The 14,310-nt window shown below is 39.3% G+C and overlaps 1 protein-coding gene across 2 annotated transcripts in view; it reads right to left on the reverse strand.

Moving 5' to 3' along the window:
• The window catches only part of LOC107093124, a 78,878-nt gene extending 69,116 nt beyond the window's left edge, over positions 1-9,762 (reverse strand). The window contains exons 1-2 of one of the 2 annotated variants that reach the window (XM_015387965.1): positions 9,664-9,762; positions 6,647-6,698 (exon numbers count right to left, since the gene is read on the reverse strand). Coding sequence is in view for 1 of the 2 variants with exons in the window: in XM_015387964.1 (XP_015243450.1) it covers positions 9,664-9,685 (22 nt within the window). In the remaining variant the exon portion in view is untranslated. The remainder of the gene's footprint in view (positions 1-6,646; positions 6,699-9,663) is intronic. The other variant, XM_015387964.1, reaches the window with a different exon arrangement.
• Positions 9,763-14,310: the final 4,548 nt, after the last annotated feature.

The following is a 14,310-nucleotide window of genomic DNA, read 5'->3' on the forward strand; positions in this document are numbered from 1 at the left end:
ATGTAGCTATGAATTATATATTTATATCTCTGATTCCTCCATGGATCCCCCAGCATGCTTTAAAATGGAATTTCTGTGTAAGTCTCTAATGCAGCACCACTAGAGACATAATTAGTATCTAGGACCACATGACTACTCCCAATAGTGACTGCATTTAGCAATGTGTCATCAGTGGTGCAATTGGCATAGAACAATGTTGATGTAATATGGCCGTCATTATCTTCCTCAGTCACAGCAAGAGGAGGATACCCTCTTACACACACTGTCAAATTACCTTAGAGAAGAGAGTAATTGTCACCTTATCAATATGCAACCCGACTGACACACAATGATTTTATACATTGTTGAAATAATGTTTTTAGCTGGACACTTTTTCACTTTAACAGTAGTTTTAATGAAATAAAGGTACATGAATGTCTCAACTGGTACAGTAGGCATAATAGTAAAGGAATTTTCCTCTTATATTTGCATTGTTAAGCTCAACAGATTTATTTATAAATAAATTCTAAAAAAATGTCAGGTTGTGTTTTTATTTACCATTAGCATGAAATGGATTGCTTTCTTTTGTCTAATCTAATTCTAGGATCAGGGCACTATGCTGACCATCACACTGTTTTTGCCTCTTGTCAATAAGGAGCTTTGCGACTTATATGTTTGGTGTTTTTTTATGTTAAGGTAAATATTTCGAACCAATATACGAATGGATACGAATCTAAAGGTTTTTCTCTCGCAAAATACAGTACAGTGGATTTTTGATGTTTGTCCACCACATACTTCCATTAACGAGGATTTACATGATAAACATAGAAAGAGTTGTAAACAGTAAAAAGATTAAAACAACAGTGCAGAAAACTGCCAGACAGTGTTTTGCACTTACACTGACACTTCAGTCCTGGTTTCACCTGATAGGAGGACCTTCCTTTGTCATGATTCTGTTATTTTTGGTTCTGTTTAAGTTTTCTTTTTGAGTTTTCAGTTATACTTTAATTCATGTCTTTGTGTGTTTTCTAGTTTATGGATTTCATTTCCATTTTGTGTTTTTTTCTAGTTGTTTTTGGTTATATTTTTTCAGGTTTTATGTATTTCTTGTTTACCCTTGGTTGCCCCCTTGTGTCAGTCTCATTTCCCCTAGTTCCCTTCTAGATTACTCTGTCCACACCTGCTCCCAATCAACTGATTAGCCTGGTCTTTGTTCATTCTCCCGTTTATACACCTCCTGTTCAGACACAGTTTGCTGGTTCCTCATCCTTTTTTGGTTTCTCATGTGTGTTTTCCCTGATGTCTCCTAGATTTTGGTTTACTGTTTTTTTATTGTAGTCAAGTAATGCAGCCACATTCTTAAAATGAAAAAGCATTTGTGGAAATGCTTTTTCATTTTCAAATTTTACATTTCAAATTGAATTTTGGTATGTATTTGCTGGGGTATATTTTGAAAAATAAATCTCAAATGTCTTTTTCCATTTTAATTAAGAAAAGGATGAGCAGTGTTAAAGAACAAAATTAAAATGCAAACAGGATTATTGATTACTCATTTCATTTATAAGTCAAACAATGCAGCCACATTCTTAAAATTAAAAAGCATTTCTGAAAATGCTTTTTCATTTGAAATAGGGTAACAATTTGCTTCCATAGGATCCCCTCCTCAGACAATTATTATTTTAGAGTCGATCCCTCACATAACATCCCAATGAATGATGTTAAGATTTATGGTTGAAAAAAAAAGAAAAAAAAAAAGTTTGTAGCATTTAAACACTTTTCACTGTAAATACCTCTCCCTTATAGAAACCTTTAACTTTCTTTATCATTGCATTTCCTTTTTAAGACCCTTCCCATTGTTTCTTAGTTTCACATTGCAGCATATCTACTCATGTGTGAGCGTCAAATGATCCTGCTTCCAGAGGATTAGGAGGTGATCACATTAAGAAGCACCCAGAGGACACCTTAATGTTGGGTCTGGGTTCAGATTACACCACTAAGGCAATAAGCAAAGCGTCAGACTCTTACAAATAAATGCAAACTATAACCACATGAAGCTTGGGGTGGAAACGAGACAGGAAGAGAAAATAGACTGTGACTTCAAGGTCTATTGTAATCACAAGCAGTGGGTTTTGGGGAAATACCCAAATGAGCTGATGAGATTGATTTTGTCTCAGTCTTTAAGCAAACACACATTTATAAATGCATTCTTGTACGTGAGCAGTCTTCATGTACAGGCTTGTAAGTGCATGCACAGAGCTCTGGAGGATTTACTTTTCCTGGCATGACTATCATACTAATACTTTTATAAATTGAGGAGGAAAAAAGCACATATAGCCTGTTGCCAGTGGCTTTTGCAACTCTTCTCTCATGCATAGTGAAAATTTAGGTTGGGGAATATGAATTCACAGTGTTATGTTATGTCCACCACAAACGCAAGCCAGAGATTTTTCTGCAGAATGATGCTGTTTCATTCACTGCGCTTTGCAAACACACCACAGAAGCAGTCAGGACATTTGCAAATGAGCTGGTTACAGTCTCTTACAAATATATTAATGCCCTTTGATCATTGCCTGCTTTTACATGCTGCAACCACTGCTGAGTTGGGAAATAGTAGAAAATTACATACAGTTTATTAACATTTCATAAATCAAATAAATTGCCTTTGGATTTTCCCCTCCAAACCAATTAAATCTAGTGCAATCAACTGGCTGCAGAAGATACATAACTTGTTATTTTGTTGTGTTTTTTTTTATGTAATTGCACTTTTTATAAAGCCCCTTTAATCCTATACCCCGAAAATATATCCAAGACAACCAATTGAGACCAAGGAACACAGCAAACTGGTTATAAATGAAGTTGTGGAGCAGTCTGCCGCAGGACTAGTTAAAAATGCAATATCCAACACTTTAAACATCTAATGAAGCACTGTTTCATCATCTGGAAATTCGAAGAGTATGGCAAGACTCATAATCTACTACAATGTGGAAAATTCACCTAAACTGACACCAAAGATAGCATTAAACTGGGTTTCATATTGCTTTGTAGTTTTTTGACCCACATGCTGAATCGCACGGAGAGCCAGTTAGTTTTAAAGTTCTATTTACAAAAAGTACCAAGAATCTTGAAGAAGAGAGCTACAGGAAGTCAGAAGGTCGGCAAGAGGTTTGAGGGGAGAAAGTAGACTGATCAGAAAGGAGTTGGTTGATGACAACTGATGACTGATTGATTTGCTTAGTTGAGGGGTAAAGTGAAGGTAGTATGGATTTGCAGCGGTTTGATTCAAAGAGTTTTGCACACTGTACCCCAAAGATCCAGGAGAATGTGAGTGAGATCTAAGAGGATTGGCACTTGCAAATTTCATCATGCCGGAGAGCAGGCAGACAGGTGATTAAGACTGAGAACTGCTAGACACAGGTGAGTTCTTTACCATGAAGACCAAAGACGAACTGAGGTTCAATAGTTGTCTGGAACAACAACAGAGCCCACATTAAGACAGTTTCACAACAATCAAATTTTCAACTATTGCAAGTGGCGCCACCTGTAAGACTTTGCCTTCCATTCCAATGGTTGGTCAGACTTTCGGGGGAGTGTTGGCCTAATGCCATTCTGTTAAAGTAAAAAAAAATATCCACTGGACTTGGTTTCCAAGATTTGAAGAGGTTTCGCCACCTCTCCAGGAAGCTTTCTCAATTCAAATGTCAAATTGCCTTGTCTATATAAGACTCAACTCACTGCGGTGACATTTGAATGTCAGGGTAATCATCCAGCAAAGAGAAGATCCTTCGCCTTATTATATACATGCTAATCATCTTGATTGAGAAATGTTTCTCAGGTGTGCAGCAACACGGGTTGGCCCAGCCATCAGCAAAAGCCGTCTCTGTTACAGGAAGCTTGCAAACACCATAAAAACAGCAAAAGCCCAGATACATTAACACTGGGAAGCAGTAAATGCAATCACGGTGGATCTAATGTGTTATGTGTTATGCCATGTTCTGGTCAGATTAAACAAACTTTGAAATGTTCGGCCTAAATTTAAACTCTTATATGTAGATGAAAGCTGACACTTCACCATCTCCACTGTGGTGGGAGCATCCTTCTGTGGGGCTGTTCTTTTCAGTATGGACAACTAATGACAGGGCTGTTATGGAAGAAAATCTGTTAGAGGGCTGAAAAACACCAGAGGCTAAGGCAGATGTTAGTCTTCCAAGACGACAGCAATCACAACACACTGTCAAAGTCGCAATAAATTGGGTCAGGTCAAAGCATATGTATGTGATAAAATGTCCACCAATTAAAGTTGAGTCCCAAATCAAGCCAAGACATTGTAGCAGCATTTATAAATTCCTGTTTTACAGATGAACTTCACCTAATCTGACTGAGCTTCTGCAAAGAATTATGGGGATAACTCTGAGCCTTTAGATTAAAATACAGTGTTACCCATTCTGATTATTATTTGTAGAAATAGTGAAAACCATATGTTATTATCCTTCTGTTCCACAATGCTGTAATATGTTGATCTCACACAAAAGAATCCGAGTAAAATCCATTAATGTTTGCAGATCCCGAAACTGGAGAGATCTCAAAAGGTTCAGAGGGAATGAATACTTCTGCAAGGCACAGTAAATCCCCAGATTAGTTAAAATAACAGCATTGTCTTGTAAATACTCAGATCACTAATTCTAGCTAAGACAAATATCTTTAGCCTTGATAAGAGAAGGCTGTATGGAAATGCAGAGCCGAGATTGCAAAGACACAGCTCTGTTTTCAGAAAATAAACCAAGTTATTTTTATAAAGGACACACTCTTTTAACTAAGGCTTGTTCATACAGTGCAGCTTTTACTCTGCTTACAATATTGTTCCAGAGCAGCTGGCAGGCTACAACACACACCTGGGTAAACATACTATCCTCTAGCTCTTCTACAGTTTGCTCTCTGTCTCTGTCTCTCTCTGTCTCTGTGCAACAAATGAAGATAGGCAACTGTTGCAAGAGGGGCTTCATTTTCAATTTTTCATTCTGCCCATTGTCAGGCTCACAAGGCTTGGCTTCAGCAACAAATTTATCACACTTCACCGAGCAGTGTCCGCCTAGGCACGAGAGGGACGCTACGACAAAAAAAGGGCCCACCCAAAATCCCTCAAAATCCTCCCCGTGCAGAGCAAGCAGGACTCAAAGCAGCGTGAATTACCTCAGGAGGCTGACATGGCCCAGCCCCACCGCTCCATGCTGGAGGGCTCATTTACAGCTAGTGCTTTGATTGTATCAGATAGGGTGATGTCAGCCCACGCTGCTGCTAACAGCTCTATGCCATTCTCTCCCTATTGCCCTTTCACTACAGTCAGTAGATGAATCCATGGTTCACCATTCTATACTACTCATTTTTTACTTACTGAGTATTTTTTACCTACATGTTTAAACTTGTATCAGGATATAAGCATATTAATGTAACACCTGACACCTGACAACACTTTGAATATCTGTAAGATTTTACATGCCAGACCAATATATAATGTTCTTGTCTAAAAAGTTTCCCTCCACTGTCCAGCATATGCATGCAGGGAGATCATCAGTCTTTCCCTGTAGATTAGTTTTCTTTAACATGCAGTGCTTGCGAAAATGCCCAAAGTTTTGTTTGGTGCCATCAACCCAAATAAGCTTCTTTTAAGTATTTCCTCTTTCCCCTAAATGGCTTGTGGAAAACTGTTGCCACCCTTCCGAAAAAAGGCAGCTTTATTAAGGCTTTGTGAAGATTTTTCCAACAGAGCTCTAGATCACTTCTGCTCATCCAGAGTTACTAGATCCATCCAGAGTTATTTAGAGGGTTTTTAATTTCCCAGCTTCTTTTTGTTAATGCAAAGGTATCGCTCATCAAAATGCCATAACTAGTACTGTCTGTAGTCATGTTAGGGGATACAGGAGACGTCTGGCCCATCAAAACTTTTTTGTACAAAGTTTTATTTCAGCATAAGAAAACAATTAAAAACAATGGAGAAACAAAAGGAGGAAGATAAGACTGAAAACTAAAAGTGTTTGTTTAAAAGGAGGGGAAAGAAGATGATGCTTATTTAATCCCACCCCTTTGCTGAACAAAAAAAAATACTCTATATAATATAGTTATTATATAATGCTATTATTAGTGATAATTAGTCAATTAACTGTAGTACTCATAATAATAACAGTAGCAATACCAGTCATTACTTTATCATAATAAAAATCATTATCATTACTCTAATTCAGTTTTATTAAAAATCGATACCATGATCCCAGTATCATCCTTTGGCAAGTTTTTCAGGGAGGACAGTTAGAGATGTAGTCAAATACAGGACCATAATGCAAAAAAACTGTTGGTGTCTCAAAATGCTTTGAGAATGGAGCAGATGTTTATTTTCTAGCATATGCATGTGGTCAGATCAAAGCATAATTTTATTTCAGAATGGCCCAGTCAAAGTCTAGGCCAGAACCAATTCAACATCAGTGGTTTATATACAGTTTTTGGATATCTCTCTTTCTGTCTTTCTGATACGTTTTGGCTAATCATTCTAAAACAGATTTAATCTGGGATTTTAACAAAATCAAATGTTAAGAAACTTGAGAGTTATTATTATTGCTTTACATTATAGTCTAGTGATCTATTTGATTGTACAGAAAGAGGCTGTGCCTGTACTGACCTTCTCTCAGTTCCTCCAAGGGCTTTTAGATGCTGATGACTTAACCCTTCGCCTGTAAAAAAAAAAAAAAAAAAAAAACCACTAAAGAAAATACCGCTGTAACAAAGGCTGTACTGGTGTCCTTGTTCCTCCAGTGAATGAGGGCCTGGCTAGGTTTCTGTCACTGATTTAGTGGTTGTGGTAAAGTTCTTTTGGACCCAATATAATTTTGTATCCAATCAGGATGTCTGTGCTGACCCTTCTCCGTCTGTTGTTCCCCTCACCATCCCCTCAGAATTGGGAATTCCGTGTAAGGGGTTTGTAGAGCTCACCATTATTTATTTATGAGTGTTTAAATGCCACAGCACCCTGGCAAGAACTTTAATGGAGGTGAGACACTCCCATGTCGCTCTACTCCCCTCAGTAAAGTTTTATAGCGTCCAACCACACTCTCCTTAGAGGCTAGGGGAAAGTGACGCTATATCGGAGGAATATGCAGCTATGGACTGGTATTTCAGAGAAACTGAATTTAAGGTTTCAAAGGATCTCAATGCCATGAAAAGTGTGAACTTTTTCTTCATCATCACTGCTTTCAATATCTCTGTGGTCAGATAGCACACATTTAAATCAAAAGTAATAGAGCTTTAATACAATTTAAAGGAAATGGTTGCACCAAATTTAATGCCACCCTGTCTGCTTGTGCCAGTCAGCCCACAAGGCACTTGTATCTGTCAGGCTTCACCACCACTACGACTAATGGACTAGTAGTTTTTTTTTCCACGTTGATTCTCCCTGTAAAGCAAGCCCCCTCTGTCAGCCCACCCTCTTTTGCCTCATCTGGCCTTGATGAGATCCAGACTTTGTGTGGAAGCATATTAAAGTGGCTCAACAGTGTCAGCAGGAGAGCTAAATGGAAGGTAGTGAAATCTTTTGAACCTCTGTTACATTATAACAGTTCTAAACACATCCAGCTGGGTCCAAAGTTCAGGGAAGACATAAAAGCACTGCTGCATGTTAGCTTGGAGGATGATAATAACTGAGCACCACTAAAACTACTAAGACAGTCCACAATCAAAGGGCCCAAAGGAATGGCTCCCCACTCCTCTTACTGGCTGCTAATGGCCAGATACAACCTGTCTGAGAGTTGTTATATCTCCTATAAGACTTACTCCATGCCCAGTAAAGTGAAGGAGCCTTTTCTCTCTCGGTGATTAAACTCCATTAACTCTGGCTCAATTAAAATACAAGAGTTGTCGGGGGTAGTAATTAGGACATGCAAGTTTGGTGGGTCACCCTTAAAACAAGCTGGAATCGGTTGATCTTAAGGGTAGGCTGCCCATGTCATGAATCTGCAGCTGCCAGATGTCTTTGTGAACCTGTTTTACAGGAGTCAAAATGCTGACACAGATAATATCGCTGATGCAGGAGAGAGGCTTGACAGACATGGCAGAGGACGGTCATTCAACATGCGTGTGTGTGTTCCTTTAACTCTGTGATTGCTGTGGGCTCCTCTGTGGCGATCGAACCACACAGGATAAATATGAGCTTGTGGTGAAGCTGCGGCGCCCCAGGAATGCTTACATGTGGTCGAGCGGCTCTCACCACCGCTGACAAGAGAGTTAGATGGCTTTTGGTCATTCAGATTCCTGACGGGGAGAGCTGCATATGAGGCTATTTGACTTAAAGACTCAGTGGGCAGATGCCAGTTTCTTTTCTGGCTCAAGTTTCCCACTGGAGCGTGTTATTTGTTTATTCCGTACACAGCCGTTGTTTACTGGTTTGAATGATCTTGGTCTGGTCCAAAAATGCACTTAATCACCGGTTAGCAGCATCTGAAACAAACATGAAATGACGCTGCCAACAGCAACATTTTCCAGATCAAATGGAATTCTATGGATGTCTTTCCCTATTTATTTATACAACTGAGAAATGCTCTCACAACCTCAACAAGCTTTTCAACCTCAGCTTGGATCCCCGTCGGAGGTGGCCAAAGAACACAGCTCCTTCAGGAATCGTTGGAAGATGCCAACTAAAATAATATAAATGATTAAGTCCCTCTTAGTTGTGATAGAATTTATAAATGACAGTCAAACCAAGATCAGGTGATACTAATACGACGCTAATATCACGTGTACCCTTCTATCTCTTTGGAGTTTGATTTTTTTTCACTTTCTCAAGTCAGATGTACAGAAATTTTTTTCTGTAATGAATATGCAAACACTAAGTTCTGTGGTCTCTAGAGGATGATCCTTTCATTTTGTATAAACTCTGTGTATACACGATGACAATAAAGTTTGTCTAAGTCTAAAACCTGGTTTATGCTCAGAAACCAGGTCATCTGCATGTGTGTCGCAGATATGCTGAGCAAGGCAGTAAATGTTGATGATAGTCAAATAATCTTGGGAGATCTTTAGATAAGAAATGCTTCTGAACCACACATAAAAAGTCTTTGTTTGTGAGCAAATCAAAGCAACATATAGCCTTTGACTTTGGCTATTTTTTTCTTTAGGAAAACAGTCAGTAAATCAGTGGCTCCAAACCATCATCCCTACTCTCAGTCTGTGTTTAAGGCATGCAGAACATCCACAACATTACAGCTCCCTTCTCATCCTTGCACTGCCTGCAATAAAAACCTCTCCCCACAGCAGAGAATGTACTTTTAAAAAGTTGCTTTGATTGATCGAGTTGTCGAAAGTCATTGAGTAAGATTGCAAGTCACTCAATGACATCGCTAAAATGTAAAAAAAAACAATTGGTTAGATTAGTTTTATATGAAGAACTAATGTAATTAATATGGCCATCATGTAACTGTTACTGGAAACTGTTCGAGTAACAGACTTACGTGATGCATTTGTAGGCAACCAGATTCTCCATATAGGAGGGCTATATATATCCTTTTTTAGAAAGCATGCCAATCTCAAAGCAACAAGTGTTAGCATGAAATGATGGCATCTATTTTGTTAAATTCATTAGATCCAGAGAGAGAGGGGAGATCTTATAATGATCACAAGAAGTAAATGAAAATCAGAAGACAATACCATGTTGTGTCCTCCCGTGCATCGATTATTGGAGAGTGTGTTTTCATCCACAACTTCATGGTTGAAAAGGGTTATCCGCCTAAGGCTGTGTTGGAGATGATATCCCCCTCTCTGGACAGATGCAATGGCATAAGGGGGCCCCGGAAACCCCACCACCACAACCACCCCAACCCCCTCTTCTCCCTGACCTCTCGCTCTTCCAGTGTCTGAGAAAGGGTCTTGGGGTTGAGAAGGTCCTTTGGACTGGACACATTGCAGCATTAATTACACACTCGGTTACCACTGAGCCTAATGTTTGGCCTCCCCCTCCATGGGGTTAACTCCTTTCTGACAAGCAGGGAAAGTAATGGAGCCTCTGTGGCTTGTTCACCAACACAGTTCCTCAGTCGTCTTCCTTAAACCCAATCCCTACTGACTGACAGCAGCTAAATGCTGCAGTCCTGCATGACGATCACATGTGGAGGAAGATATGGAGATAATGGGAGGTGCAGGGCAGTGTATGACAGGCGGGAAGTTTCATCTCATCAGAGGCTTTTTACTAGTTGTCCAATGCAAACAAAGAAGATTTTCAGGGCGTTATGAGATGCTTCTCCTGCTGTCATCCTTGTTACAACTGAGATTGTGACTCAGTGAGGAGACAGAGAAGAAAGAGAGTGTTCACTGACAGGATCCCACCCCAATTTAACAGCAAAGCCAACAGAGTAGAAATAAAGAGAAAGGAAGTTTAGTTCTGTCACAAAGACCTGAGGTGAGATGTTTTCAGATGTCAAAGTTGTTGCTGAACTTTGGCAGAACTGGGGAACTCTGTAAAGTGCTGCCGGCTACATCTATAATCACAAGTGTCTCTAGCTATCGCTTAAGTAATTTGATTTTTGGTGACAGTTGGTAATCTGATAGGAGACTACTTACAATATTAAGGCTTGTGTTTCGTTTGATTAATTCATAGCCTACAGGCCCTGTGAGATAGAGAGAGAGAGCGCAGCGTGAGATCATGACCCTGGAATTCTAAACAATAACCATCTGTGGTGAACCACATTGAGCTTGATCCAAATCTTGCTTTTCTTCTCACTTCCTCTCTCTCTCTCTGCCTCCTTTCTCCTCCCAAACACATTAAACAAACTCACTCCCTTACACACACCTGCACCAGGCATTATATATATTTGCCCTCAATGATCCAAGTACAGAAACATCACTGTGTGGTGCATGAAAAGGGGTTTGACTCATAAACAGCCCTGCAAGCATTGGAAGAAATAGCATCAATCTGAGAGCCGATAAATGGTTCTTTTTCAAGTCTTACAGTGCCTGCCAAAAGTATTCATACCCTTTAAAACACTACGCATGTTATATATGTAACACACACAACACAATGCAAAACTTTGAAATGGAGGGTAAAGTTTTAGAAGTTGTTAGAAGAAAAATCTGAAAAGTGAGACCTACAGTCAACCCTGTGGATTCCGTACTTCAATCACCACTGCAATTAATCCTTTGGGTCTTTTGGGGTATATCTCAATTTCTCTAGTCACTTTGTACATCTGGAGACTGAAGCACTTGCCTTTGGCAAAGAGCACTGTGTCTGTTAAGATCAGTTTTCAAACCTTGCCTCATATTCTCAATAAGATTTCGGTCTGAACTTTGACTCTGCCACTTTATCTCCAACCTCTCTGCTATGTAAATTGGTCATGATGATGCAGCTTATTCACTGAGGTAAAGCTTTCACAGCACAGCGATTTTTATGCTGATTTCAATTTCCTATTTAGATAAAAAAGAATTTATTTATCTATATTGGAATTAAGTTGGGTATATGAATAGAAAAGAGGATAGAGCATTATGCCCCCTGCGCTTTTCAGATTTTTATTTGTGATAAATTTTGCTAACCATGTAATTTTTCATTCCTCTCAAGGATTACACACTCATTTCTTTTAGCCTATGACAAAATTTCCAATAAGATTTATTAAAGTTTGTGGTTGTAACGTGACAAAATGTGGAAAAGTTCAAGGGGTATAATTACTTTTGCAAGGCGCTATGTGCCAGAGTTAATGTATCTTTGCTATTCCTGTTCCTGACATTTTAAAAGGATGGCCCAAGTAAACCTTTTTTTAAAGAGTTTCTTCTGCTTTCTCCACATAAAAGAAAAACATCTCTGTAAATGTCAGAACTCTTCCAGCATCTCCTCAGTGTTGAGAAAAAGTGACGCGGTTTGTTCTCTTTCAGCCGTGTGCCACAGGGTGGCGAATGATAGATGAAGTGTTACTTTGCGGACTATTTTTACCATTTCTAAACCACAGTTCAGACATCCCATCTGGACCGGGTTAGGGGCACAGAAGTATTGAGTTCTTCCCATTAGTTACAGTATCCCACATTGTAAGATCTCGTAAGAGCTCAGAAAGCAAACGTTATGGCTATTTATGTGCTGTGGCACAATGAGTAATGAATGCTTAATAGTTTTCAAGAGGTGATGTGAGACTGTTTAATAAGCTAAGACAAACCTATTCAAACAAAAAAAGATGGTCAAAAGACAAACAGATTTTCTCAGCTCATTAAAAGTGGAGTAAAAGTTTCAAATGACTGGAAATTGCTGCATTGGGTTAGTCTAAGAAGTCAAATGTGCATCTGTGAATGAAGTCGTGCTTAAGTTGAGCACGTTCTGCTGATGAGATTTTAGAAATGTCAATCAACTCCCTTTCACGTTTTTAATTGCAAGTGATGTAACCTGCAACTTGTTGCACAAGCAGGTGAAAACTAAAGAGGGAGACAACGACGGAAGGTAGAGGGATCCAGAAGTTCGACAGCACAGAGCAGATTCGGGGCAGTGTTAGCCTAGTGGTTATAGCAGTGAGCTTTTGCTTTGAGAAGGTTGCAAGTTTCTGGTTCCATCCCGACAGTGTGCACTCTGGGTCCCTTAAACCCACACTGCTCCCCGGGCGCTGCACAGTGGAAGCCCACTGCTCCCCAAAGGGGATAGGTTAAATGCAGAGTTAACTTCTCCATTGTGAAATCAATAAAGTTCAATTTCTATGCTTTTCTATTTCATGAGTGAGAGGAATCCAATGGGGAAATCTGTAATGCACACACTGGAGAGCTGAGTAATCACTAGGTGCAAAAAATGTCAAAACTCGGGCGATACAGAGGGCTTGACTTAGACATATCTCACAGCCACACCCAGATCCTGATAATCCAAATAGGGCTAAATCTGTACAACTTTAGGCCAAAGCTGAAGCACATTGATGACAAGTGCTGTCCAAATAGTACTGGCAGTAATGAAAGAGGTAAGGAGAAAAAGCAGAATGCCTCCTACCAAGAGTTCATTTACTATAGAGACTCCCTGACTTTCCTATTCACCGCTAGGAGCTGTATGGTTTGCCACAATTCTTTGCATCTAGAACTTATAGGGATAGCCCATTTCATGGAGTTTAATGAAGATAAACTTTTTCTTTACCTGTAATCTTTGTGACAGGTGCTGATGTGCACACCTTCATTGTTTTAGGTTTTAAAATGGAGAGTTTCAGGTGTTTACTACATTTGTGTAACTTTAGTTTTTTTGAAGTTCTTTCTTGAGAAGCTGTTTTCCCAGTTTTTAATTCCCATCACCCATGTAAGTTTTAGTCCATTTAATGACATCCTTAAGGCTCAAATCAGCACAACAGTTTGAAGTTGAACTCCTCCCTGCATCAGGGTTCTTACTGTTGACTAAAAATCTGCCTTTCTCTATTTCATAAGACCAGCAGAAGTTTTTGATTTGATTTGATTAGAAAATAGAATTTTTTATTTCTGGACCAATCCAGTTGTTTTAGGTTTTTTTGTGGTGACAATTCAATTCAGTTTATTTATATAACACCAATTCACAACACATGTCATCTCAAGGCACTTTACAGTTCACCAGATCATACAGTCAAACTGATTTAAAGTTTTCTATCAAAGGAAAATCAGTTGATTGCATCGACTCATTGACTCGAATGCAATCCCTCACACTAAGCATGCTTGTAGCGACAGTAGAAAGTAAACAATCTCTTTTAACAGGAAGAAACCTCAAGCAGAACCAGGCTCAGTGTGAGTGGCCATTTGCCGAGGCCTACTGCGGTTTAAGGAGACAAAAGCAGAGATACAAAAGCAACTGTAAAAGGCGGCCCCGTCCAGGAAACACACAGCCAGGTAGACAAACTCCGAACCAGCTCCCATGTCAGAGGATGAAGCGAGCACATCCAGCCAGTCACAGTCAGAGAAACAGGACTACAATGGAAAAACAGGCTGACATCTCAGCTGATATCTCGCTCCAGGATGGTGTAATAATAATAATAATAATAATAATAATACTTTGGTCTTGTAATGCACTTTATATTTACACAAATCCCAAAGTGCTATGTAGTAAAACAGCTAAGTGCTAAATAAAAATACAAGGAGAGCATGAGAAATAAAAAAGTAAAAGAAAAGATCAAATAATAGATCAAATAAAAAGGTGTCACAGCCAAACAGGAACAGACAAGGAAAAGCTACTATGAAAAAAAGCAGAGAGAGCATAACGTTAGAGAACTTAACAGATTCTGCAGAGTGGGAGAATAGAGATGGAATGAAGCAGAATGATGAAATAGGGGTCCCTATGTCCTCCAGAAGTCTAAGCCTATAGCAGCATAACTATAGAGATAGCTCAGG

This window comes from Cyprinodon variegatus, unplaced genomic scaffold (genome assembly GCF_000732505.1).
Source record: "Cyprinodon variegatus isolate N-32 unplaced genomic scaffold, C_variegatus-1.0 Scaffold409, whole genome shotgun sequence".
NCBI classification, from domain to species: Eukaryota; Metazoa; Chordata; class Actinopteri; order Cyprinodontiformes; family Cyprinodontidae; genus Cyprinodon; species Cyprinodon variegatus.